Source organism: Corapipo altera, unplaced genomic scaffold (assembly GCF_003945725.1).
Source record: "Corapipo altera isolate COAL_440 unplaced genomic scaffold, ASM394572v1 268, whole genome shotgun sequence".
NCBI classification, from domain to species: Eukaryota; Metazoa; Chordata; class Aves; order Passeriformes; family Pipridae; genus Corapipo; species Corapipo altera.
In genome coordinates, this window is record NW_020884901.1 from 2,038,496 (window position 1) to 2,066,474 (window position 27,979).

Sequence of the window (27,979 nt, forward strand, 5' to 3'; positions counted from 1 at the left end):
GCTTTAAGGAAAAGAACCCACAGCCACCCCCACGTAAAAGCATCGATCACAAAAGTTTATTTTAAGGAAGTACTCAAAAAAATAATTGTATTTAAAACCTCCATGTGTTTGGCAACAGGTCAAGGGACAAGTCCAGCCTCGTAACAAGGTTTCTGTAAAGTCAAAATTGGCCAAGAGCTGAGCACTTAAATAGGAGGTTGTTTTGGGCACATTTAAATACTCATTTAAAATAGTTATTTTTAAAAAAAAACAAACAACATATACATAAACCTGTTCTTCAGTTGTACAAAACCTTCACAGCACAGTGCAGGCCCTGCAGCAGCTCCTGTGGGCAAAGGCCTTGTCAGACAGGGCTCACACAGTGAGGTAGGAGAAGTCTTCAGAGGTGGCAGCTGAGGGCCCACATCTGAGCTGTGGGTGTGCTCTGAGCTCTTCCAATCTGAAGCCACTTTTCAAGTACCAATTTTAACTTCAGCTGGTCCAAAAGAACAGTTCTGTCCTGGGCTGCTGTGGAACCAGCCCTGCCAGAGGTTCAGCCACTGGGCTGGACAGTTCCTAAGCCAAAAACGTGTTACTGAAAGGCCAAGGATGGCAAAGCTTAATGTTTAATTTGGTCCCTCTGTGTCCCAGGAGAGCTCCCAGCAGCTCCTGCCCAGAGACTCCTCCTGCAGAACACAGCCCTAAACCAGGACAGACACCACGGCCCTGGGAAGGGACAGTGGGCTGGGAACCCCCACCTGCCCCTGTGGCCCTTGGCATTCCAGGCTCTCAGGGAGGCTGGGACCAGGCTGAGGTTGTGTCTCACCTCTGGCTTCACCGAGAGATTCCTTGGGAGCAGGAATGTGTTGTGGGAGATCCTGAGACACTTCCCGGCCTGCTGGGGACCCCAGCAAGGCCTGGCAGAGAGGCCTGGGAAAAGCAGTAAAGTCTGAGTAATTAATGCCTTCAATTAACAGAGACATCAGACTTTGTAAAAACAAGAAAAAATTTGATTTTAGAGAACAAAAGATTAAAAAAAAAGAAAAAAAAAGCCCAAACCACTATGAGGAAAGCTCAGCCTTTCCAAATGCATCAGCTACTGCCAGAGTAAGTGCAGGCTGTGATCACCCCCCTTCAGAAGCCCCTGCCCAGTGAGAAAAAAAACATTAAAACCCCCCAAAATAGAATTGCTGCCCACAGCAGCACATTACCTGAGTTCTTGTTGAATTCAGAGTGCTGTTGAGAGATCCCAGGCTGGAGCTCCTGGCCAGGAGCAGCGAGTCAGAGGCAGAGCTGAGCAGGTCGTGGAGCTCATCGAGCTGTCTCTGCAGGCTGTGCAGGCTCCCGGCCGTCTGCTGCTTCCCCCGGAGCAGCACCTCGGCCTGCTGGGCCAGGGACTGCCAGAGCTGGGCCTGGGGATGGACAGGGGGGTCACACCAGGGCACTGCCCCCTGGACAGGCCTGGTTACACGAGGCAGGGCCACTTCCCACCCTTTTGAAAAGGTCAAGTCAAGCCATAAGGGCTGGAATGTTCAGTCTCACACCACAAGCAGGGGGCAGTGGGTTAGGGAATTGTTTTTAAACTGGCTCTGTTTCGATGGCCTTTGCCATGTTCTAACTGAACCCCCCCAACACCTTCAGGGGTGGCCCTGAACTCATCTGTCACGTTGCTGATATACCACAGTGTGATAGAAGTGAGGGAATCTTCTTGGAATACTCTAAAATCCAGTTAACTGCTAATTAAAATTACTCATCTTGCTTCAGCCTGCATTGCCAGGCTTTTACTGTTTTACTTTTCCCCCACCCAAAGCTCCTGTCCCTGGTCACTCCAGAGTGGATTTGGCCGAGCTGGGGGTGGATCCCACACCCCTGGGGTGTTTGGGGGGGGTGTGGAAGTGGCCCCGGGGCCGTGTGGGTGTGACAGGCACAGATGTGGCACCTTGAGCCGGTCCTCGTGCTGCTGGAGCTGCTCCCGGAGCGCCTCCCCCCGCCACTGCTCGTCCTGGGGAAACAGAGGCACATGAGCACAGCAGGGACAGGGACAGGGACCCCACACGTGGCTGCAGCACCAGCAGCAGCTGCTTTCCCAAAGCTTTTTACCATTATGAAGATACTGGAGATGTTCCACTTGTCTCCCCGGGACAGGAGCTGTCTGTCAGCAGCAGTGAAGGGCTCCCAGTCCCCAGACTCACACAACAGGCTTCCCTTTGCTTCAGAGGATGTTTCCAGATCCTCCAGTGGGTACAGAGAAGAGGAGTTGGGAGATTTAAACCCTGTCCGAATTTCATCTTCGACCTCCAGGTTAAGCAAGGTTGCTGCACTCTCCATTTCCCTTTGTCTCTCCTCCAGGGTTTTGACCTGCAGCACAGAACAGTCTCAGCACTGGGTTACAAACACCTCATCTGTCCAGAGGGGCTACTTTGAAAGGGTTACACCAGGACCACTGCAGTCAGAACCCCCCAAACCTCTGCCCAGCTGCAGCTCTAGTTCCAGCATTAACTCTGCCAGGGAAACCCCTTGGATGGGAACAGGAAACACCAGGACACAACTTGTTCACTTAAACCTTGCAGGGCCTTCCTGAATACTTCCCAGTTGCCAACAACATCCTTCTCTGCAGGACCCCGTTTTTAAAGGGCTTGGAAGCAAATTATAAAGGATTTATTAAAGGACTAGAAGGCATCAGACAAGGTGGAATCCCTTTTAATTCAAAGTGAGTCTCAAGAGCAGAAGCTGGCCCAGGCTGGCACTGACAGGTTGTTAAAGGCTCCCTGAGTAGCCCTGAACGTTGATAACATTTAGTGATTTGGATAAATCATGACTGGTTATGCCAAGGAGGTGGATTTGTAATTGTGACAGAGCAGACAGGAGATTCAAACCCAGCACAAATGAAGTTGTCTGGAAGTGATCAACCCTCAAACCCACCTGGCTCTGGAGGTCCCTGTAGTGCTGCTGGATCTGCCCAAGGTCCTTCACGAGGCCCTTGGCTCGTTGGTGGTTCCTGAGGGCCACTTGCTCAGCTGTTGCCACATCACTCTGCAAACTGGTGTTTTCATGCTTTTGCTCCTGGGAAAATGCAGGAAGATGCCTTTTAGTGGGAGCATCCAGTGCACAAATATGAACTGAGAGAACCCACATAATTTCTTCAAGTTAAAAGGCTGAAACAGGATTAAAGAGGAGTAACTCAGGTTCTCTGCAGCACAGCCTGGAAATACCAGAGGTTGGTTGTGTCTGGCCAGGAGGTTTTGTTCCTCCTATACAAAAATGGGTGTTCTATCATTTTGCTGTTTAAAATAACCCCCCAAACCTTCTCCCCTCAGCCAGGACTTACCTGCAGTTTTCTTTCAAGCTCCATCCTTTGCATGTTCTGTTTTTCTTTCAGACTCAAGATTTGTTTTTCTGCTTCTCTCCTCTCTGACACCATCTGATCCTGGAGCTGCTTTAGCTCAGACTTGGAGACTTCCAGTTCCTCCTGAAGACACTGTATTTCTCTGTCTTTCTGTTGTAACTGTGATTCTCTTTCCGAGAGCTGCTGTTCTGTAATTAACATGTTTTAAAACCAATCCTGATTAGCAGAGCCTGAACCATCCAGGCACATTTCACACACAGCAGACGCTTTTCAAACACCAAGAAACCAAGTGAGATGAACAGAAATGTTTGTTGATTCCATTAGACTGAGGACCTAGAGGTGGAAACAATTAATTTGGGCAATGACTTACTGCTTTTTCTGACAGTTTCTTCCAGAGCTGCACATCTGGACTCCTCCTTTTCCAGTTTCCCAAGGTTTTCCTCTGCCAGCCTGACTTTTGCTATTGTCTGCTCCAGTTTCTTGTGTTGACCTACAAGTTCCTTTTCCAAGAGGATTCTCTCCTCTTTCACTTTAGCTGTACATTCTTCCAGCTTTTTTCCTTCACGTTCTGAACTTTGCTTGAGGTGATGGAGAACCTGCCAGAAAACCCCCCACTCAGAGCTTGAACACCAAGGAGAACAAGAAGCACCTCTAAGAAACATTACAGAAGCTAAAGCAGCACAAATTGGAGAGAACTGGAGGAGCTTTAAGGTCCCTCCCAACCCAAGCCAGGCTGTGGTTGGCTTTTTGGCTGCCTTTTCAGCTCAGGGGAAGTGAGGCAAGTCAGGGGGCTCGTTACCTCTTCCTGTTGAGCCAGTTCTGTTTCCTTCTCTTCAATCTTTTTCTGGAGCTCCTCCAGTTGGTTCTCCCTCTTCCTCTGCCTCTCCTGGTGATCCTTACGCTTCCTCAAATACTCCTGGATGTCTCCTCTCAGGGCTGCCTGCTCCCTCAGCAGCTCCTCCTGCTGCCTTGTGCTGTTCTTCAAATCCTGCAACACAAACCAAACCCAGGTGAGAGCAGGGGCTGGTGAGAGGAGCAGCTCTCTGGCCAGAAGGGTTGTGTCTGAGAGCACAGAACTCACCAACCCTGGTCACCCTGAGCATTTCCTTCCATGCAAACCCCCTGAGTGGACTGGCACAGCAGGAACCACCAGGGGAGAAACCAGGGCTGGCTGGTTGGTTGGTTTTAAAGTGTCTTCTTAAAAAACAATCAAACCCACTCCAGACTCAGTTTCTGAGCTCTGCCAGGCTCTGAGGCTGAGCTGGAGTGCCCAGACAAACAGGGGGATGGGCTGTGCCTGCTGTGCCTCAGCCTCCTCCCCCTGTGACAATAAATTTGTGTTTCACTAAAACCAACCTGTGCCACTACTTGGAGCTGCTCCCTGGAGTCACTCAGTTCTCCTTTCACTGTTTCTAGTTCTTCCTTTTTTCCTAGAAAAAATATTTGGCAACAAGAGTCTTTCAATCAGCAGTTTGAAATCCCTGCACACAGAAATTCTCTCTTAAGTAAAGAATGAATAGAAACAGTTTCTAAAATTTCCATCTTTTTGACACTTTCTGCCTGGAGACATCTGAGCGTGTTGGATATTTAATATCAGACACCTGAGTTAAAGTGTGTCTTTAAACACAATTTCTCTTGAAATGTATTACAGCTTAAGCCCAAAAACTGATCTTTACCTTGAAGATCCTCCTGGACAGCAACAATCTCTCCATTCAGTGATTTCTTCTGCTTGTTCAGTAGCTCCACCTCCTGCTGCAGGTTCTTAACCTTCAGTTCCATTTTTTCTACATTGGACAGTGCAGTTCTGCTGCTGTCTTCAGCAGCAGTTAAGTCTCTGTAAAATGTGAATAGATATTCTTGGTTGGTTGAAAATCCTTAAAAAGTGTCAGTGAAATCTCCTCAGCCCAAGGGGGTGGTACCCAGCAGTCAGAACAAGACAAATGTCCTGTTCCAAGATTCAATATTTAACTTTTTCAACGTTTCTCGTGGCAGTGCCAGGATATAGCAAATGCTGTTGAATTCACCAGCTCCACTGCTGAGTATTTTTTCTAAGTTATTGCATTCAGGCTTAAAATAAAACCTCCCCAGGACAGAAGGAGCTGCACATTCTGTATAATGGGGCACCTCAAAGTTACAGCTGTATTTTTAATTCCGACAAACGGGCATTCCAAGCACTTCCCAGCCCTTCTGAGCTTTGCAGCAAGAAAATATCCCCCCACCTTCTGGTCTGTGACAACCTCTTCTCCAGACTCCAGGAGTCTTCCTGGAGCTTTTCCTTCTCCTTAGCCAAGGCCTCGAGGTTGTTCTGCAGAGTTTGCATTTGGGAAACCAGCTGTTGGTTCTCCTGCCGGTCTTTCTCGAGGAGCTGTTCCTGCCTCTCCACTTCCCCTTGCTGGCACTGAAATAACCTCTGAACCTTCTCCAGTTTTAGCTTCTCCTGTAAAAAAAACCCGAAAACAACAGGCATTTTGAACATGTTTCTATGATCCAGAAGGAGAACAAGTATTAATGTCCTGCAGCAGTTTGAAAACCTGACCGGGTTGGAGGGGATTTGTGAGGAAGGTTGTGGTGGAAATGAGACTCACCCTGTGCAAGTGAGGACACAAACAGAATCCAGAGAAAAAGACTCTGGAAGCTCATGCTAAGGAAACTGTTCCCATCATCCAACAGCCACAGAAGAGCCTTCTGTGTTTCTGCCCCCTCTCCCTGCCATGCACCAAAAAATCCCATTATTTTAAAGGGTCTAAGCAGACTTAAGGCTTTTCTGTGATAAGCTGAAATCAGATTAGGAACTGATTGATTTAAAAGCATCAGGACTCTGTTACCCAGAGCTTCACAGAACCACAGAACCTCTTGTCCAGTCCCTGTATCAGCTCCAGAGGCAACACTCACCTCCAGAATTGCCACCTGAGTCTTCTCCAACTCATTGACCTTCTGCTCGTGCTGCAGTTTCAAACCTTGAAGTTTGTTCTTTTCAAGCTCCAGCATTTCCAGAACATGTTTCAGTTCTAGAAAGGTGAAATAAATAAAGGTTATTGGATTAGGATGAGGAGACTGTGGTGATGCACAATTAAGAGCTCTGTGTGTTTCTTTCCAATCAAAACAGCAGTGAGTAAATCCAGGGCCATACCCATCTTGTGCTTGGTGATCTGCCCCAGGATTCCTTGAAGGTTTTCTTCCTCCTTTCTAATATCCTTGTTCAGGAATGAAAGCTGTGCTCTTTTCTCACTCAGCTGGGCATCCAGTTCTTTCCTCTCAACATTAAGCTCTTCTAAAATTACTTTTATTTCCTGTGGAAATGTATCAGTGTCACAAGGAATGCCATTATTTGCAATCTTTTAAATAGAAGGTCTAAATATTTATAACATCATTTAATTAAGTCTGTCATCAATATTCTCCTCCATTTGATTCCATCATACTGTTTAACAAACAAAAAATACAGAATGTTTAGGTTAAAGTCTTGCTTGTTGATTATTTACAGTAATCCTGCAAAGGTTTTGATCTACAAGTCTGACCATAACACTGTCATTGCAGTGAATAACAGCCATTAAAACAAAGTCAGACAGGAAGCCCCCATGAAAAAAAAAAACAAACCACAAAATATAATGAACCTTATACTTTGTTTTTATTTCAGAAAGGAAGCACAGAATCCTCTCAGTGTAAGTGGGGCTGGGCACAGGCAGCTGTGTTGTGTTTGACACACACTGATCACACTGACTTGCTCCAGCAGCTGCTCATCTCAGCAACAGGAAGTCATTAATGTCATTTAGTTCTCAGGGGACCAATTCTGTCAGAATTACTGGAGCTGGGGAGTTCTTAGTTGTGCATCTGGACCAAACCCATAAACTTGCTCGTTTATTTTTCATAACCCCATTTTTCAGTGGGTTTGGGGAGGTGGTAGAAAGCCAAACTGACTTTGTGGAAGCTTCATGGAATGTTTTTGCTACTCCAGTTCTTTTTCTCGAATGAACTGGGAGCTGATGTGGAACAGACTCACCCTTATCTGGCGCAGTTTCTCGTGTGCTTCTGTCTCTCCATCCCGAAGGGCTTCCTTGAGGTCCCCTTTCTTTAGGGAAATGCAGTCCTGCAGGACGTGGAGCTCTTCTGTTCTCTGGTTCACCTGCTGCTCCAGAAACAGGAGCTCTTGCTGCTGAGCAGAAATCTACAGAGCACAAGGTTAACAGAAGAATCAGCTGAAAGATTCTGGTTTTGTGGCTTCACACACAAAAAAGAAAAAGTGACTTAAGACTCTTCTCAGCCTTCAGTTCCATCAGAACCAATAAAGTTGGTAGCCCAGGGTCAGTAAGCTGAGCTTTACCTGATCTTTCAGTGTTTCCAGTTCAGTTTTCTTGCCTTGCACAAGGCTTTCTGCTTCTCTGATGATCTGGAGGTGATGGTCCTCGTTGCCCTCTGCCAGTCTAATATCTCCTTGAAGTTTCTGAAGACTGGGAGGGAGGATAAAAACATGATTCAAAACAGGAGAGAATATTTAAGGCAGTGACTTACTGGAGGAGGACTTCTTTATTTAATCTAATACAGTTTACAGTAAATTCCAACCCCTTACCTTTCAGAGAGCATTTCTATCTTCTGGTTCAATGACTGGAACTCAGAGTCTCTTGCAGCCACCATTTGGTTGATTTCCTTCAAAATACCTTCTTGCTCCCTCTTGTACTGTTCCAAATCCTTTGTATCTGCCTGTAATAACCTAAAAAAGGATTTTTACCTTTTTATATTAACATTTGAACAGCTCTCCCTCTCCAAAAGCACTACTTTGATACTGGAAAGCATCTAATCCTTCTCCTCATCCCCCTGGGTCACAGACCCACAAGAACAGTGTACCTGAGTTGCTGAGCAGCTCTCACAAGTTTAGTGGCCATTTCCTGAGCCCTCTGCTCCAGCTCCTTTGCCTCTGACTCGGTGCAGGACAGATGCTGTTTGGCACGACTGTACTTCTGAAGAGTCTCTTTAGTCTAGAGAAAAATTGAAAACTGAGAAAATACATCCCCATCTTGTGATTTCCACATTCATATCCTGCAGTCAGCTGTTGGAAAGGGCTTGAATATTCCACCTGAGCCTTATCCCTCTGTACCACGAAGTAGAACCTTTTATCTTGGCCAGAGCAGGAAATCTTCCTCCTCTTTGGCAGGGACTAAAACATTTTCTTTTATCACAGCTTATCCCATGACTTATTTTCATATAGAAGCATTTTAAGAGGCTTCAGGTTATCCACGTGAAAATGAACTGCTTAGACAACCAAAAACCCTCTGCTTAAAGTAACCAGTGCAACACTTAAATCCTTCTGCTCTCAGTTCTGGCTTTCTCACCTTTCCCCTGGTGCTCTCCAGTTCCACCTGAGCCTCTGAGAGGAGCCTGTCTGCCTCCCTGAGCTCAGCTCTGCGCTTCAGGAGAGTCTTCTCCACACACCCAATCTCCTCTGCAACGTCCTCCTGGTGCCTCAGAGACCTTTCCAACTGCAGCTCTGCCAGCAGGTTGTCGGGGTACCCATCAATGAAGTCCCTAAAAGGTCAGGGAGGAAAAACATGGAATTAAAATACAAAAATGCCAGAGGCCTGGAGCCTCTTGGAGTTCTAGAGCTGTGAATGAGTCAAAACTGACTTTTACTGGGCAAGAGTTCAGTTATTTCCACATGCTGACTCCCAGAGCAGTCTCTCACCTGCGCCTGCTCTGCCTCTGAGCCGCTCGCCGCAGCTCTGCCACCTCACACTCCAGCTCTGCCCTTTCGTGCTCAAGTTCTTCAACACTTTGAAGCAGTTTCTCCACCTCTCTCTTGTATTTCTGCTCAGCTGCCTCTGAGCACCTCTCTTTGTATTTCTGAGACTTCAGGTAGCACACGGTGTCCTCCAGCCTCGACACTTCGCTCTCCTGCACACGGGGAACGCACCAAGAAAATCAACATCCGTGGTCTGGTTCCGTCCTCCCGAGACTCAGGAGCAGATCCAGAACCTTCCCAGCACAAGGATTTTTTTTTCTAATCCATTTGTCAGCCAGATCCCCCCCTGGTTCTTACCAAATCGTGGTGTTCAGGCACGTTGCAGTGGAGCACTCCCAGGGGAACGAGGGGGACGGTGCAGTTTGGAGGCAGAGGGCCATAAACCACCTGGGCTCCCACGGGAGGAGGGCCATGGATGATGGATCCTGGAGCAACTGCTCCTCCACTGGCTGCTGCAGGAGGGGGACCATAAACCCCTGTTCCCTGAGGGGCAGGGGCACCATCTGGAAGGGCAGTGTAAAGAACTGTGCCAGGAGGTGGCACAAAGGGAGGCTCTTCCAGAACAGGAGTTCCTGCATTTCCTTCACCATCTTCTTTCGCTCTTCTATCTTTACCTAAAAAAAAAAAAAAAAACAAACAAAACCCAAACCTCAGGTTTTTAGTAGTTTAACTCCTTTTTTCAGTAGTCTTCAAATATTTTAAATTCTATATGGTACAAAAATGTATCAAATGTTGCTGAAACTGGATAATGAGTTCAACAGTAATAAGCATTTATATTCCCTCATGCACATCAAAACATTCACTGTGATCCCTAAGCAAGTCCATCTTTAGTGGGCTCCTGAACATCCTGAGCCTGTGGCACTGACTTACCTCTACCAGAATTTGTTTTGTACAACCTATTTCTGGCTGGGGAATAAACCCAACACCCTCCTTGGTTGGGCAAGTCTTCCCTCCCACGTGGCCTGTCCTGGACACCCCCTCTCCTGGATGGGGATGAGCCAGAGCACCCCAAACACACTCCAGAGTCCTTTGTGCTCTGGGAAGCAGGAGTTGAAGCCTAAAGAAAAAAAAAATACAGCGTGTGTTAATCTAGAAATGACAAATCATGTAAAATAGAGCATTTGTTGTAGACATTCTAATGATTTTTCAGGAGCAGGCTACGCACACACTCTGCTGGCTCATTTCCAAACATGATGTTGCTTTAAAAAAGGCCCATTAAATATACTTTAACAATATTTCTTTTAAACAGACAAATGCTCCTTTCCAGTAAATGCCTGTCTGTAACATCCCCTTTTAACCTTTACCTAAATGAATTTGCAGCACTGCACTTCGAAGAGCTGTCTCTAAATGTTGTGTACACTGGATTCCTGTTACACACAGTACTGAGCTTTATCAGGGAACATTTGGGTGTGTTTTGTTTCAGTATTTCTCTTACATGGCAGCCAATGTTTGTTCTTCAGTTCCTCCCAAATCCAGTAAGTTTATAATGCACTTTCCCACACCAAATGGCTTTCCATAAGGGAAAAAAAAAAAAATCTATAACAGGGTTTTTATTCCTGACCTGTGATGGTGGCAGGTAATACCAGTATCCTCTTCTTTTCCAGGGATCTGCTGTGCTGGGGATACAATCACTGTGGTGGGAGAGCACATTTCTGAGGGCTGCAAGTTCCCCCTGTAAGTTGTCAACTTCATCTTTGTTAACTGTAAATTAATCACAGTTTTAGAGGCATGCAAAGCAAATAACTAAATAAACACTGCATTCAGCTTTCCCCCTCATTATTATCCTGGTAATCTGAAAAAATAATAAAAAGTTTAACTGCTGGGGGAACCAAACTAAATGTTGGATTTGGTGACAGACATGGACTGGCCCTGGGGGGTTTGGCATTTTAAGACTGTAGAAATACAAGTTCATACCCAGGTAACTGCTGCCCATTTTCCTCACACAGATCTCTGACAGTGTTCCAGAGCAGCATAAATTAAATTCATAGCACAACCTGTTTTCCAAATAGCTATAAAAAGTGCTGTTAATACAAATTAATGAAAATTAATACCTATCCTGTGTAGAGCTGTACAAGGAGGTGTTCTGAACACCTCATTCTCCAGATTCTCAGCTCAAACAATGAGAAATTTGGAACAGTTGTCTTTTTTGTCCCTGCCTCTCTGCAATAAGAGGAGAGAAAAGAGAATTACCTGTCCCAATATTATCCAACAACCATCTTAAACGGTCGATTTCTGCTTTTTGCTGCTCCATGACTTCATTTAATTTATCCATTTCAAACTTCTGAGGGCTTGATGCAACAGCCTTCTCTCCAGCTTTCTCCATTTCACGCTGGAACTATTTGAGATGCAAGTTTAAATCAAGCTTAAATCAGACTGTGTTAAAAGTTTTTGCCCATGCCCAATCCATCCCTATAAAAATTCTCACTCAGCAGAACACTTTGAGGGAACAAAACTGTTCTTCCCATTCCCTCATGAGACAGAGGCTCATGGGGAGGTGATTGAGTGAACAAGGAATGATTTTGCTTAAAAGTCAGGGAGGGTTTCATTTTGTTCTTGGGCAGGTGACAGGGGAGGGAAGAGCATCATGACTTGGGAAAACTCAGGGGAAAAGGGCAGGGCAAGAACCTCTAAATGTGGCCTTCTCAGAAACTCACTGATAGGTATTTTCCCATCTAACATGATACAATATAACATGAACAAACACCAGTGCAACCTACTTGCTCTTCCTTCTCTTTGAGTTGTTGTTGTAGCAATTCTATTTCTGCTTCTGCCCTGGCCAGATCCCGGGCAGCACGAGCTGCCTCAGCACAGAACTCCTCAGCTTCCTCAATCTCCTAAAATTGAGATTTTTATTGGAGCTTTAGTTTGCAGGAACACTTCAAAAGCTTGCAGAGATGTCATTAGGAAAAGCTGATCAACAAGAAGCATCAGCATCTGCCTGTTCTGGCATTCCAGAAACTGGCAAAGTTCATGGAAAACAATGTTTCTCCTTCAACTTTGCAGTATTTGTACAGAGGAGGTGTCAGCACGGAGCCAAAAATGGTGCCCAGTTTTAAAAACTGTTTCCAGTTTGTGCAAGCACAAACTTCCATAGTCCTTTCTTTTGCTTTCCTATCTCCCAGAACAGTGGATGATCTATTGCTTGACTTTCCACTAACAAGAGGTTTAATTTGCCTCTCTCTCCCCTTCCGTCACAGGAACACCTGCCCATACCCAAATCACTCAATTCATCCTCTCGATTTCAAACTCTGGCCCAAGCAAGAGCTCCTGTGCAGCAGGACAGTGCAGAAGGAAGCTCTGAAGCTGATTTAAAGGACACCAGGACTGTTCCCACTGCGATGGCACTAACAAGCAATTAATTAGCAATGCTGATTTACCTCAGCCCTCTCCTGATTAATCCTGAGCACAGTCCCCCGAAGAGCCTTGAGCTGGTTTTTAGCGAGGGAGAGCTCTGTGGCTGCCAACTTATCTGAGGTGACAATGGCCCTCTGCAGTTCCTTCAGCTCCTTATCCAGACTCACAACCTGCAGCTGTGCCCTGGCATCTTCTAGTTTTTTCTGAAAGCAGGAAAATGGTATGTTTGAAAAGTCTGAAGTAAAAAGCAGCATGGAAGGAAGGCTCTCTATCCCATTTTGTATTATATGCACAGAAGTAACAGAAAAAAAACTAAAGCAAGGACAAACCATAAAATTTAAGGAAAAGGAAGATGTAATATTTAACCTTTTTATTCCTGCCTGTTTTATCTTAGAAAGCAAAATAAGGCAGAAATTTCTGAGTCTTCTTTTCTGAGCAAACACAGTGCATGGACCTGCCCTCACTCATTCTTACCCTCTTCTCTAAATCCTCCAGTTGAGCAAGAATAGCCTCCTTCTCTTCATCTGCCTCCTGGAGCTGCTGGTCAGCAAGGCCCTGAATCTCTTCCATGTTCTTTATTTTATCATGTAAATGCTGGATTTCATTCTCTAACTGATGGACCTTGTTCTTATTCTGCCTGTTTTCAGCTTTAACCTGTAAGTGAAATAAGTTAGAATGAGTAGCCAGAAATACTTTTATCTCTTTTCTGATTTAATTAAACAAACTTTTGGGAAATGCAATCACCAGCACACTTGGTACCAAAAGAGAAAGGAAAAATAACTGCTTTGCCCCTGTAACTATAACACTTTAAGAGTGCCCAAGTTATTTGTTAGTGATATATACAGTGATCTTTCAAGAAGGTTAATAGCTGTAATTTTCTCCTGATACTTCAATTCTTTGTTGCCTCTGAGACATATTATTGAGTCTAAACTCTAATTTGCCAAATAATCAGGCAAAAATCAGAAAGCTAATAAAAAATAAAACCAGACTCCACTGTCACATAAAAGACAAAGTGTAGCAAAGCTCCATCTGTAATGAAACTTGATCCTTCAGCTGCAAGTTTTTTAGACTAGGCTGAAATACTCTTGCTTTAGTTGTTTGATACTTGCCTGTCTATATTTCTCCTGTAACTCTTCCAGCTTTTCCTGCTGGGATACCATTTCTTCCTGCAATTGTCTCTGTCTAGCCCATGCTTTCTCTTTTTCCCTCTCAGCATCAGCAAGGATGTCATTAAATTCCCTCTGCAGATTTGCAAGGCTCTTCCCTACAACATCAGCTGAATTTGGGCACCTGAAAGAGAAACAACCCAGGTTCCGAGGCAGAAAATAACCATTTGAAATTGTGACACCCAATACTGAAATAATTAAGCTTGAGACAACAGTGCAAGTTTAAGACACACAATATATATTCATTCTGCCCTGGGCAGCCTCTTCCAAGGCTTGACAACCCTTTCAGTGAGGAAAATGTCCCAAATATCCAATCTAAACCTCCCCTGGCACAGCTTGAGGCTGTTTCCTCTTGCCCTGTCCCTTGTTCCCTGGGAGCACAGCCTGACCCCCCTGGTTCCCCTACTCCTGTCAGGGAGTTGTGGAGAGTGAGAAGGTCCCTCCTGAGCCTCCTTTTCTCCAGGCTGAGCCCCCCCAGCTCCCTCAGCCTCTCCTGCTGCTCCAGCCCCTTCCCTGGACATGCTCTAGCCCCTCAATGTCTTTCTTGTCCAAAACTGCCCCCAGGATTCGAGGTGTGGCCTCCCCAGTGCCCAGCACAGAGGAACAGTCACTGCCCCTTTCACATGTACACATCTCACACTATCTGTACTTCTGTTTTACTCACTGAATCTCTCCAGCCCCTGACTGAAGCTTTTGCCTGAGTTCATTTATACAAGCCAAGACTTCCTCAGGGTGAATTAAGTTCCCAACTGCATGCTTTAGCTGGTCCTGAAGATCTTTAAGCTGTTCTTTCAGGAGATTGTTGTCTCCCTAAAAAAAAAAAAAGACCAAAAAAATCCACACAGACATAAGTAAACAAATCCACAAATGATAAAAGCTTAAATTTTTAATACAACAAATACTTCACCTGCAGTTGTTTGAACTGAGAAAGGAGCTTGTAATTTTGTTGTTCCTTCTCTTCTGCCAGCTGTGCTTTGGTCTGAGCATTCTCTAACACCTGCCTTTCTTTTTCAAGTTCAGCTTGCAGGGCTGACAGTTCCATCTACAAACACAGAAAACCTTCAGATTAACACCCCCACTCCCCAGCCCAACCTGGCACTAAACACACAACAACAGATGCATTCCTTAAAACAGTAACAGTATAACAACACCTCCTAAAAATAAGTCCAACAAAACAACCCCAACCAAACCATCTGGACCCAAGCAAAGTTCTAAAGCCCAGCAAAGTGGTGCCACCTTCCATTTGAGGGCACAACTAAACCAACAATTGGAGCTGTGGTAGGGAGGGAAGTTTGGTCCTCCCTCATCCCTGGGCAGGTAACACCTCTGGCAGCACCAGAGCTCTGTCCTTACCTGGCTAAGTTGTTTCAGTCTTTCAAATTCTTCTTTTTGCTGCTTGGCTTCAGCATCCCTCTCTCTCAGCTGGGCCTCCAGCTCAGCCTCATAGGCACTGACCTTCCCTTGGGCATCTCGGAGAGACTCATTTATTTCTTGCTGCTCTTGGAGGGCCCTCTCCAGCACTGCAATTTCCTGGAATTCCAGAGTCATTTGAGAAGGATGTACACAGAGAGCCAGGATTTCTTAGGAGTACAGTGCCTCTCTTGCCCTTTAACCCAGGAACTCACTAAACATTAAAACTTGAAGGGTTTAATGTTTAAGGTCAGGTCAGTGATGCTGCTCTGACTGGTCAGAAATGGACACTCAGGTTAGAAAGGTGGAGCTCGAGGTGCCAGAGTGCCAGAGTGATGTGTCCCTGGAATCCAGGCTCACATCAAACTCCTCAGGGTGCCAGGACAGCTCTAAATCAGGGCTGACAGGACAGATCCAAGCTGGTAACACATCCCTGGCCAGTGTCCCACTCCCCACGGGGTCACCTGCAAGTCCATTTGTGGTGATGCCTGAAAGGTAAAACCTGCATTTCTGAGGCATCTCCCATGAAGTTCATATTTACTGTAAGTCTCTGGCAACTGGTTTTAAAGGCCAGATTCTATTCTCAAGGTGTGTGGGCACATCTAATTGATGTTACCATACCAAGTCCAAGGAACTGTGCTTCCCTAGTACAAATCTGCTCATCAGCCTTTTGTTTTTTCAAGGTTACTCTTAGACATCTGAATTTGGGAAGAAAGGTATTAAGCCTTACTTTTCTCATGTTTTCTGCATCCATGGCAACCATTTCCAGGTTGTTTTTATCCTCCTCTAGATCTGCCAATCTTTCTAGCAAAGATTCTTTATCCTTCTGCAACTTCTTACATTCCTCACTGGCCTGTTTTGCCTGGCACTTGACACTTTGCAGGTATTCCTGCAATCCCATGATGATACTTTCCAAGTCCCTTTTCAGGGCTTCATTTGTTGCTATCTGACCTGCAGAAATGCAAAACAAACGTGAGATTGTTAAGAAGTCACATTTCTTTACAAAACAAACAAAACTTGCTTTCTTCATCTTCTTTAAATGTTTGCCTTTTGGAGTAAGTAATAACAACAAGCACCTAGAACTCAAGCAGAAAATGCTTGTGCTTTCAGGATTTCCCTGACCACTGGGAGTTAAAAAGAATTTCTAACTCCCACCTAAGGTGACATTTGTTACCTTTACACTTAAATCAATTTTGTTTCAATTTTTATAACCATGTTCTTTTCTGGGATAGTCACTTTTACAAAGATTAGGTGTGTAGTAAATGCATAAATTTAATTCATTGACTTCAAGTCAGTTTTCAAACCCTATCCCTTACCTTAAGGAAAAAGAAAACAAGGGAAGAGCCTCACAAATGACCTTCCCCAACCCTGTACAAGTGAGGTGAACACACACAGTGCCCTTTGACATCAGTTAAGAACAGTTTTTCAACATTTTCCTACACATTCCGTATTTCATTTGCACAAAGATAAACAAAACTGAATCCTCAACTGTCATGCTTTCCTAAAAATAAATACTGTAAGAAAAAAATTCAAATTTACCATCAGTGAGCTGCTGCTCCAAGTCCTTGATTTCCTCAGTTTCCTTTGCAATCCTGGAGAGCATTTCATCCAGGCGACTCTCCAGCTGTTGGCAATGTTTGTTCATCATATCCAGCTGCTGTTCTTTACCTGCTTTCTGAGCTTTCATGTGAGCCTGGTAATGAGCAGTTGGAAAGGGAAAGCATAGATTTAAAAAACTCCAACCAGTGTTCTGTCTCAGCTCTGCAGTGTCCCTCTATCAGCAATAAAAGTCACACATTGTGGTGTTTGGGGGTTTATTTTCCCTCACTCCTGCCCCACAAAGAACCCCAGATAAGCAGCAATCTGTGACCAGCAGCATTGTTTGGAGTCTCCCCCTTGCCCAGGCATGGTGGATAAAGCCTGCATTTATAAATCATTCCTCATGACTACTGTCTTTCTTCCTGCCTTTACATTGTGTTCTACCATTTCCTCTCTCAGTCAAGAACAAACATGATTTCTTCCAGAACCTTTAATCCTGTCGTCCTGCATTGCCTTCGGAGCAGATGATGCTTTAGAACATGTCAGGTCAGCACTCCAAGGAAAATACTCTGAGCAACCAGCAAGTCTGGCCAACTTTACAGTTAAGCTTTACTTAAAGCAGAATATTTATTATTTTGCTAAAACATTTCTCGGAGATACACAGACTTTGGTCAGGACTTGATGCATTTAGTATGAATTAGCTGATTGTTTCAGCTGTATACAAACCGTGGTTATCAACAGAATAAAGTGTTGTTTCTCACTGCTGTGAAATTGCTCAGAAACTACTCAAATGCCAGAAACTTGGGCAAATACAGAATTATACTGTCACGACAAACAGCACCTTTTTGTCACTTCTCAAAAAGAATAAATCGAGCCAGCAGTACAAAATTTAAATGCAAGTTCTCAGGAAAATAGAAACCAAAACCAACTTTAAAAGTTGTTTCCATAACAAAAGTAAAAATCCATATTTTCTTGCATTTTTAACGGATTAAACCGGAAGTTAATTTTTAACATCCATATCAGCGCAATTCGACTTGTCACCTTGCTAAACACAAACCACCCCTCAGCTTTCAAAAGTGAAATATCAACAAGTAAATCCCAAACCGAGTCGCCGCTGCAGCTGCTGAATGTCACCAAGAAATGACGTTTAAAAACAACAACCGCAAACACTCACAGCTTTGCCTTTGTCCTCTCTCTCTCCGAGATGCCCCTTTGCCGAGCGCCCCACCCCGGGCTGGGCTTCATTAGAATCCCGAGCCGGTGCCTGGGCTCGGGAAGGGATTAAGGGGCTGTGCCATGGCCGCTGCTCGGGAGCGGGGCCGGAGCTGCCGCCCTGGCCCGCTCCATCCCCGCTCCATCCCCGCTCCGTCCCCGCTCCGTCCCCGGTCCCGTTCCCGGCCGTTGGCCCCGGCAGCGCTTCCTGTGTTGTGATTCGAAGCGAGGGGGGCCGCGGGAAGGGCCGGGCTCGCTCCTGCCGTGCCCCGGGAACCTCCCCGGCCCTTCAACTACCCAGCAACCGGGCAAAAAAAGTTTTAAAATGCTCTTTTTCCCCCCCTTTTTTAAAAAGAGTGTTTGTGGGCTCTGCCGAAAACAGGAGCCAAGCGTAACAATTCTGCCATTGTTTCCTCAGAAGCATCCAGCCGGCCCGAAACGCTTTCATCGGAGATAAGCTTTTTAAAAACACTAACTCCATTTCGGTTCGGTTTAAAATGTCTACAAGCACCTGCTGTTCCTGAAGGCAGTGAAGAACCCAGAAATCCAAAGCCCTGCCTGCCTGAGGGTAAAAACAATGACACTGTGAAGCTCGAGCTCTGCTTGGCACAGCCGGCTTTGCCCCAGCCCTGGAAGAGGTGACCTCGGAGACCCTGATTCCGTCAGCACTGAGGGGAGTGTGTGGGACAGGGAAGGGCCATCAGTCCCCCCAAAAAAGGCTGCAGAAGCACTGCCAGACACAGAGCTTTAACATCTTCAAGGCCAGGTTCCACAAAGGGAGGCAGGAAGGGCTTCTCCCACAGGAGTTGTCCCCCAGGCTCTGCACAGTCGTGTTTGTGCAGAGCACAAAGATTCAGTTCTTAACACGCTGGGCAGCAGCTGCTGTGGAAATTAATTGTTCAAGAGTTTTGCCAAAGTCGGTTGGTTTGGAGGTGTTTTTTTCACCTGTGAGGAGTTGTATGTTTTTCAACTGGTAACAGTTAATGACTTTGATAAATAGAAAAGGAATATATAACTCATGAAAGGGGCACAATTGAATGCTGGTCTGTTAAAGCAGCCTTTGCTCCAGTTCTCAGGGCATAAAAACTTCAGATTTTGGTTTTACTTACATGTCTCGGATCCTCAGGATTTACAGAACCAAGAGAACTCTGTAAGTCTTCCAGCTCTTTCTGTTTTTTCCCTATTTCTCTTTTCTGTTTCTCTATTTGTTTTTCCAGTTCTAAGGTTTCCTTCTGTAGCTCCTGCAGGATTTGTATCTTTTCACTCAGCTGCTGCTCGATTGCTTCTCTGTTGGCCTGGGATATCTGGAGGCAGCATTAGGGGGTTGAGTGGGTTTAATTGGAAATACACAGCTGATCAAGACCATACTTACCAGTCAAATAAAGATCCTGGGCATCGATTTTAAGGCGAGTTAAAAGACTAAAAATACCAATAATTGATGACAGTTGAAGTAATGGAAAATACAATTTTAGCTTAATGCTGATAAATGGCTTTAAATTAATTCTTGCTGCCAATTATGGAGCCAGGTTGCTTATTAGCTGCACCACTAAACCTACACAGCAGGTTCCTCCAAAGCATTCTGGGGAAAGTCAATCAGCAGCAGCAACACATGTTTAGATGCCATTAATTGCACCAAAACTCTGACAGGTGGTTTATAAATAAGCTCTCTAAAGCCTCTCAGATTTTTCTGAAGCATGACAAATGGGTTTATATATGTACAGTGGCCTCTTTAAAAGAATGGGGAGAAAAAGTTACATTTTCTAGATCAACTGTTCTTCACTTTCCTTTGCCACTTGTGGAACAACTTACTTTTTTCTGATCCAGAGCAGCCTCCAGTTGTTGCAGTTCCTCTGTTACCTTCCAAACTCGTTGCTCTGCATCTCCAATTGCACTTTGCAGTTCTTCCAATCTTCTTTGTGCTGCAGACAAAAAAAAAAACAACAACATAAACCCCACAATCCCACAAGATACTTTATAATATTGTGTATGACATTGATACACAGTTTCTATCACCAGAAAATCAGCGTTTTCCTAACACAGTGATAATAACAGCCAACACATTCTGGTTTCTCAAAAAGTGTGTCTAAAGTTCTTTTAGTGAGTTCTTACACAATTGAATTAATGCATCAAACATGAAACCCCCCTAGCTTAGTGTTTTCAATAACATGCAATCCTTTCCTATGGAGTTACAGTAAAATAACAGCCATAAGAAATGGCAAGAGCTTCGACCCAAAATGCAAGCACAGTGTGTAGAAATGACAGCACTTCTTATGTCAGCGGAATAAACCACATTTTATATGATATACATATTTTAATTTTATTTGATTAAAAAAAAATAAGACTTTACCTGAATTAATCTTTTTTTCTTTACTCTCCAGCAGCTGATCCAGAGTTTGGAGATGCAGTTCCAGCTGGGTTTTCCTCCAGAAGTCCTCTCCCTGTCTCTGCACTTTGCCCAGGTGCAGCTGCTGAGCCCTGTCAGCGATGAATCCTTCCCTCACAAACATGTTCCTCTTGTACCTGGCCTTGCCAATGTAGGGGCTCTCCCCGGGCACATCATCGACCTCAACCTCCTGAAAGGCAGGAAACAATTTGTCTTTATCCCAGAAATATGGCTGCAGACAATTCAGACAATTCAGACATTTAAACCAAATTGAAATGAGAATAATTAGAAGAAAACAGATGACACTTGACTTGCTTGGCCTTGAATATTGTTATTTTAGAACAGAATTAAAAACAAACTGACCCAATTAGAGGGTGGCCAGTTTGTTGCAAATGTGTAATGCAAGTGGATATTAACAGGAAGAACTTTATCTTTGTATTTTAGATTTACTTAGATTATACTTAGTCCATTACATTGTTGCACTTAAATTTTACTCAGACATAACTTAATTATAGTTAATAATTACTGATCTTCACATCTCTTGTGAGGCTGCTTTCATTCAGGCATCTCCATATTTGTTTGCAGGTATGACAGAGAGGGTGGGCTCTACCAGGAGAAAAATTCAACAGAAAAAGCACAGACATTCTAATACCATCCAACTCAGGCTTGTGGGATTTCTCCAAGTAAAAAGGCCTCCAAAATTAAGCCAGAAGAAGGGCCTATCATTTCTTTGGTTACTAAGAATGAAATGTTTGATCAAGGACTCAGCTAAAACACATACATATAGATGTGTACACTAATATTTAGCACATTAAATGTCACTCACTGTTTGGCTGAAAGCTTATATCTTGTGACTTTAAAATGAATATATTTTGTATATATTATATATACAAATATACATATATATTATATATTCAAAATATATTATATTTTGTGGATAATAACTTTTAATCAAGCACTGTCTATTAGAATTCTAGAAAACTTTATTTTCCAAGTTGAAAATCCAGAGGAAGGGCAATGAAAAAATCCGTTCTTTTAAAATTATTACCTCAGATGGAAAATAATTCAATGGCTCAAATTTGGCGTCGATCTTGTAAAAGGCCAGTTCCTGCTCCAGCTCATACTGCTTCTGGCAGGCTCGGGTGAGCTCCACTGTCTTCTGCTTCAGCTGAGAAAGCAGGCACAGAGTCAGCTGGATTCATCCAAGTGGCATCAGCACACCCAGCTCAGTTCTACAGAGAGCAGGGCACAGCCACAACTGGGGAACACAGCTCACATCTCACACCACAGAGCGGGAACATCACAAAGTGCAGCTTTGTTAGGAGGTACAATGATGATTAAGAGGAGACAGAAGCCCCACAATTAATAGAACACAAACGATCACATGAAAGGCCTTTGAAGTTTCTGGGCATCAAAGGTTTAAAAAGAAATCTGTTACTAACTAAGGATAAAAAAAATAATTTGGCTGGGATCCTCTAGCAAAATCCAGGCCAAATAATCAATGTATTTATTGCTACCAATGAGCATAGAAGCTATTAACACTCACAGCCTGTAAAAGAAACAAAATATCTCAATTGTCTAATGTACAAGTCTATGCATTTCATTTTAGCTTAACTTTGTAGGTTTTGATGCTATTTTTAAGTAAAGGTCCATCATGTGATTTCATTTTAAATCAACTTTTCACACTGAATACCTGAGGGAGAACATGCAGCACAATTCCAACAGAGAGTGGAAAGCAGGACTAATGGAGGAAAAGATAAGAACAGGAAAGGCTTAAAGGAAGATTTTAAAACCTGATAAAACGTCATGCAAAAATTAACTGTGTTTCAGAGAAAAGGAAAACAGAATATCAAGAAAATTGTATCCAAACTCACAGTGAACACTTTGTACTAATGTTGCTACGTCAGTGAAAGTGCAAATACATCCTAGAAATAAAATAACCATGCAGGCAGGAGCACAGGGGGGCTACCTTCAGTGAGGAATAAAGGCTCTGCAGAAAGGGGGCTGGGACAAACCAACACACCAGCTGAAGGAGGAGAGAAGCAAGCAAAGTTTGTCACCCCAAGGATAACAGTGGGTTCAAACTGCAAAGTATTTGCTGCTAAATCTCACTATACTGAAAACTGCATTTTAGAAACAGATTGCTGGTTAGTGGGGGTGTGCTCAGAGAATAAACAGCTGGGGAAGTGTTAACTGTCAAAAGGCTGGAGGATGAAGTTTTAGAGGACAAAGTCTAACAAGATAAAAGCCATCTATTAAGTTCCCACCAGGTCACTCACAATTCATCACTCTCAAGTCAACAGGACTTTCCTTGCATTTTATAGCTACCAATAAAAAATATTCAAATATAAGATTTCAGGATGATGTGAATAAAATAGAAGTAAACCAGTGGACATTACCCAAAATAACAATCAACATACAACTCATATGCACATCTTGGTTTTGGAAAAGTATTCACTTTTTCCCTCGTTGCAGCAGCAGGTTAGAGCCTGACCAAGGCAGGATATTTCAGTACATCAGCAATTTAGCAGCCAGAGGACACTTAACCTTTCATCAATTGACCAGATTTTAAACAAAAATAAACAATTACTAGAGACAAACAAACAAGTTGCCATAAATGACAAGAGTGATACTGACTGCTGGTTCAATATACTTACTTTTTCTACAGAAAGAATGTTGAAGAACCACTGGGAAATAACCACTCTTTAGAGAGTTGAAGTCCCTAAGGTTTGTCTCAGTTTTAACCATAAATCTCCAGCCATTTCAACCCTCACACTGACAACTCTGTGTCCAAGTATTTCCCTAGTGCAGGTGATTACCTTACCAGCTCATTTTTGGTGCCCAGGTCCCTTTGTAGGTCTTCAAAGCTTTGTTTCTGTTGCAAAGTCTTTTCTTTCAACGATTTGTTGACCTCATCTTGATGGTGAAGCTGCTCGAGCACCTTGGACTGGGTCAGTTTGAGGTTCTCCATCTCCTTGACTGTGTTTTCCAACTCTCTCTCTAATTTTTCTATCTCTTCTGCAAAACAGAATCACAGAAACATTCAAAAAGTCTTCTCCTAAAACTTCAATTTTCTGTCACTCCCTTTAGATTTAACATACTATTACCTAAATTAAACCTCTGCAGAGCTTCCTGCCTGTCAGGATTTGTCACGGGCTGCCCATCCAAGTTTTCCAGTGCTCTCAAGTGGAATATGGTGTACAAGCAGTAGTGAGGCAGATTTCCAACTGGATTATCAGCAAGGAATAGAGAGGTCAGATCTTGGAGAGGCTTTAGTTTAGCTATATCATGGAGCTAAATCAGAGAGAAAGGGAACAACGATCAGACATCCTTCCAAGAACAATTAAACCCCCAGGAGTGAACTTCTGATTATGTAGAATGTCTTATGTTAGGTTTGTATCAAAGGATCTATTTTAATGTTTATGCTAAAGAGTAATCTCTAAAACCCTACCCAAACACACAGTCCTATGACTAAAGTCACTTCCTCAAATCAAATGCCTTCTTCTGTCAAAAAATGTAAAGAGGGTAAATTTAATAAAGTTTGACCTTGGAAATTCAAGCCACACCAAGGCCTGTGGATATTTACAACCTCCCAAGAACTCCCACTGCCTCAAACAACATCCTCCAGGTTTGTATCTTCAAAACCCTGCACAAAAGGAGTTTTTCTGACCAAAAGGAAACACACTCAGCAATTCTTCAGAGTAAGTCACTCAGTGTGGACACAGCAGCTCCCTCAGGGAAGGATCCTGAGCACAGCCTGTCTGTGCCTCCCATCACTTACTGAGGACAGTTTGTTCTGGTTCAGGTTGAGGACACGAAGGGATCTCAGCTTCTTCCCCAGCCACACAGGGATGTGCTCAATCTCATTCCCTGCCAGGTTCAGCTTTTGGAGGTTCTGCAGATGTTCTATACCTTCGATTTTGCTGGAAATGAGAAGACAAATCAAGAACCACCACAAATTTACAGGGAAGCTGAGGCATTATGGATGAGCTACAGCAAAATCTGCCTCACATAATCACCAAGAGATCAGTAAAAAAAGTTATTTACTGCCATGGACTCACAATTCAAGTTAAATTACTTTAGTACTTGTAAGTCAGTTGGAGTAAGATCAAAAATTACAGCATGACTTTCTGTCCCTGTTGCAAAACCTTTACTTTTACATATCTAGATTATTTTAATGTGTGGTAATTCCTTTGTTCTTTTTCTCCTGAGAACCTTATGGGAGAAAGATGAACCCAAATAAACAAGTTTTAGTGTTTTGGGGGTTTTTTCCCATACAAAGAAGGATCAGCTGTAAACTGGACAGCATGAAGAGCAACATTTTTCAGTGTTTTATTAAAACAGTAAATAACCATTGAGGAAACCATGCTAGGTTTTAGTCTATTCAGGCATTTATCTAAAGATGTGATTATTGTTACAAAGGACAGTAGAATGTGCTCATTTATATACTATTTATTGAATATATACCAGCTGTACATAACTAAGGTCTGAAAACATGGAGCAGCAGCTAAAAGCTCCTCTGCCCTTTTCAATTCCTGTTGAGAGAGGAAGTTGTGTGAATGCCATGTGTAGAAACCTGTGTTTTGCCCACTTCCTATTCTTAACTTCTCTGCTGCAAAGTGGGTTTCATCACAGTAAAGAACATAATTCACTGGTAGAAACATTAAAAGCAATGAAAACTCATTTGCTATTGTGTGAACCATTACCCTTCAACACTTTTGACCCACTCAAACAAGGCACCAGACTCTCAAAACAGTTAAAAAGCAATTCAGTGGGTTTCCTGCCTGCCTGATCAAGCCCAGTCAGCTTCCTCTCCTAAAAGAAAACTTATTATATCACCTGTAATAATAAGCAGTAAAAGTTTAATTAAATTTTTAAGGCATTTAATTGGGTCATTGCACACTCTGCACTGTGGTATCTGGAAACCTGCACTTCTGGCTTGGTTTCCAAGGAAAACAAGTTTAACCACAGCACTGACAGCACTTCCCAGAACTATTCATGCTTCCAACACCAAAGAGTTTGTGCTTTTCAAGAAGATCTCACCAGAGCCTGTTAGTCTTGAATACAACTGATGGGAAATGCACCTTGGAGAGAACTCAAGCAGTAAAAGAACATCAGCTTTACTGTCCCTGGGCTCACCAAACCTGCCCAGGTTTCCTCTTACCTGATCCTGTTGCAGGACAAGTTGAGCTCCCGTAACTTCAGCAGTTTATCCAACTTCTCCATCTTCTCTATTTGGTTGTTACTAAGATTTAGTACCTCTAGTTTAGAGCACTTCTCCAGATTTTCTATGTACTGAAGAACACAACATGAATCCCTCAGCATCGCAGGAGTTTTTTTTAAAAAAGAGAAAAGCAGATTTCTGTTTTTAACAACCACCTGTTCACTACAAACACCAAGTGTTCTAACATTTAATTAATCACAGTTCCACTGTTGGGTTCTAAAACCTCACTTTAGGTACAGACTTCTATAGTGCTGGAAGAGTAAAACTGGATTTTAAGTTTTTCCCTCGTAAAAACTGGATTTTAAGTGGACCAGTCTCATTTACATAAAAGAGAATATGCCATTAAAAAACACACCCCCAAAAAAACCTCTCCCAAAAAACCAAACCCAAAACAGCACAGTCCAAAAGCTAAAATATTACACAAATTAATGGTGTTTTAGACATCACCCTAATGAATCAATTGTTTTTCTTTCTGCCTTTTTTTTTAACAGAAACTGTTTGCAGAACTAAGCTAACAGAATATGGTGTTCACAACCATTTAAAATAAACCTTTGCTAAAAAATAAACCAAAATTAACTTTAAACTTGGTTTAATTACCAGTTATTGTCAAAAACCTTACCTTAAACTTTTTGTCCCCATCTTTTGGGGAAGAAAGATTCAGTGAGCTTATACATGCCAAATTTTGCTGTTTTGACAGACTCTTTATAAGGGGCTCAGTGATGTACTTAACTCCTGAGGTAACACCATTTTCACCTGAAATTAAACAGAGAAACTACCTTTAGCAGTGAAAAGAACCTGGTGATTTTTATATTAGTCTTTCATTTCACACTGAATATTGGCAAAACATTGAAAATTATCTCTTCCCTCACCAGGGAACGAGAAGAACCAGCACATCAGGAGCATTTACAGAGAGGACTAAAAGTCTCATTATTCTCATGTCTTCATTTGAGTTCCAAAAAAAAAAAAAAGATGAAAGCAAGTGTTTCAGGCTTCTTTCCAACAGACCATACATCTTCAACCACACAACTCACAGAACACTGGCTTTTTACGCTTGTGGTATGTACTTTTATACCAGCAGTTGTTCATTATACAAACCTTTATGAAACTTAAAAGCAGGTCCCACGTTTTCTGCTGGAATATCCAGGTGTTGGTACACCTGCTCCATGCTTTTGGGAGCAGCTGGAGGTGTCTGCTGGCCAAGGGGAGACGGGGATCTGGTATCTGAGCTGACAGGTGACATTGGACTTGGTGTGGGAGAAGTCGGTTTTGTACTTAACGCTTTTCTTACAGAGCTTTTCCTCATTGCCAGAAATCCCAAATACCACAGGACAAGATCTGGAAGAACAGAAATGAACATCAGTGTGTGTATAAGGATAAATCTTAAGGGTTTGCCCAACAACAAAGGGGCTACAGGGAGAACGTTGTGCCAAACCCACATCTAAGCCAGTTCTCCAGAGGGTGCCAGCTTCCAGTTCTCATGGCATTGGGAAGAATGGACACACCTTTCAGGTCTGCAGATACCCTCAGCTCAGACTAACAGAGCTGGCAGAGGGCAGAAACACAGGATTGCATCCCAACTGCTTTTACCAGAGGTAGAAATCACCCACTTTGCAGCAAAAAGAGCAAAAAAAAAAAAGGCAACAGAGAAAAACTCCGGCATTCCCAGAGTTTCCCTTTCTGCAAACAAATTATCCCGTGACTGCCTGGGAAATTCCAGAGAATGTTAACAGACACTTCCCCCAGTGAAGAAGATATTTCCCCAGGGATCAGAGCAGAAAAAGCCATGTGCAAGTTCTGTGGGACGAATCTCTTGTAGGGATCATCCCCCAGAGACTGAGTTTTACTGACACCCACACCCAGTGAACAAAGAGCACGTTTTAAGACAGTCTTTTAGATAGAAAAGTATGATTTTACGGGAACGTGGAGGTCTGTGAGTGATCACGTTGTGTCTTGAGAATATGTTCTTCGTTGAAATGGATTTTGTTCCCTCCAAAATTGGAAGGGAAAGGTGGTCAAGGTAAAGATGGGCAAGGAAAAGCCACTCTTTTCCATCCATTGGTCGGAGGCACAACTCAAACAGGACCAGGAACGTGCGAGTGGAAGGGACAGGAGAGGGAGAAAGATGCTGCGGGCGTTTCTTCCTGTTTTAGGGAGCGCGGTTGTCATTGTAACGCTGTTTCCTGAGCACAGATCGCGGTTCGCAGTGACACCCACGGCAGAGCAGGAGGGAGGGGGGACTGGCCTGGGGGTCCTCCTTCCCCGGCAGGGCCCTGGGTGGTCCCAGTGCCCCCCATCCCCTCCCCGGTGACCCACCAAGGCCGATCCCGGTCCCGCCGCGCCCCGTCTCCCCTCAGGCCGCCGCTTTGATTACCTGCGTTGACATGGTAACGCCGTGTCACCGCTCGCCGCCGCGGCGGCCAGGGCGGCCCCTGGGGCGCTCCCGAAGGACGGCACTGGCTCTCAGCGGACCTCCACGCCGCCTCTTCGCCCCGAGCGAGCGATCGCCACCAACCTCACCCGCCGAGCTGCGGGTGCTGCGGCTCCTTTAAGGGCGCCGCCTGAGGGGCCGCCCCGCCGCCATTTTGTCCGGCGGCCCAGGCGGGTTAGAGGGAAGGGGAGGGGCGGGGCTTTACTG

General features: G+C 44.0%; 1 protein-coding gene across 4 annotated transcripts; it reads right to left on the reverse strand.

Moving 5' to 3' along the window:
* Positions 1 to 34: 34 nt before the first annotated feature.
* On the reverse strand, positions 35 to 27,947 carry CNTRL (centriolin). Of its 4 annotated transcripts, XM_027649749.1 has the most exons (45): positions 27,716 to 27,947; positions 26,440 to 26,679; positions 25,964 to 26,097; positions 25,285 to 25,415; positions 23,902 to 24,043; positions 23,228 to 23,414; positions 22,945 to 23,138; positions 22,090 to 22,146; positions 21,169 to 21,288; positions 20,085 to 20,310; positions 19,547 to 19,656; positions 18,847 to 19,041; positions 16,526 to 16,679; positions 15,717 to 15,937; positions 14,930 to 15,106; positions 14,484 to 14,618; positions 14,241 to 14,386; positions 13,520 to 13,700; positions 12,885 to 13,064; positions 12,434 to 12,613; positions 11,774 to 11,890; positions 11,247 to 11,391; positions 10,618 to 10,757; positions 9,927 to 10,113; positions 9,354 to 9,670; positions 9,000 to 9,208; positions 8,650 to 8,842; positions 8,165 to 8,295; positions 7,890 to 8,030; positions 7,644 to 7,770; positions 7,323 to 7,487; positions 6,456 to 6,615; positions 6,218 to 6,333; positions 5,545 to 5,762; positions 5,002 to 5,159; positions 4,682 to 4,755; positions 4,125 to 4,313; positions 3,696 to 3,921; positions 3,308 to 3,513; positions 2,902 to 3,042; positions 2,080 to 2,337; positions 1,919 to 1,981; positions 1,191 to 1,391; positions 806 to 909; positions 35 to 325 (listed from the first exon to the last, which is right to left on the reverse strand). In XM_027649749.1, exons 2-44 carry the CDS (start codon positions 26,645 to 26,647, stop codon positions 814 to 816), a joined length of 7,056 nt encoding a protein of 2,351 aa, XP_027505550.1. In that variant the 5' UTR covers positions 26,648 to 26,679; positions 27,716 to 27,947; the 3' UTR covers positions 35 to 325; positions 806 to 813. The 4 variants fall into 4 exon arrangements, with proteins under 4 accessions (XP_027505550.1, XP_027505549.1, XP_027505552.1 ...); XM_027649748.1 differs by having other exon boundaries at positions 35 to 909; XM_027649751.1 differs by lacking the exon at positions 22,090 to 22,146 and having other exon boundaries at positions 35 to 909; positions 9,354 to 9,664; positions 27,716 to 27,946.
* Between the last annotated feature and the right edge of the window lie 32 nt (positions 27,948 to 27,979).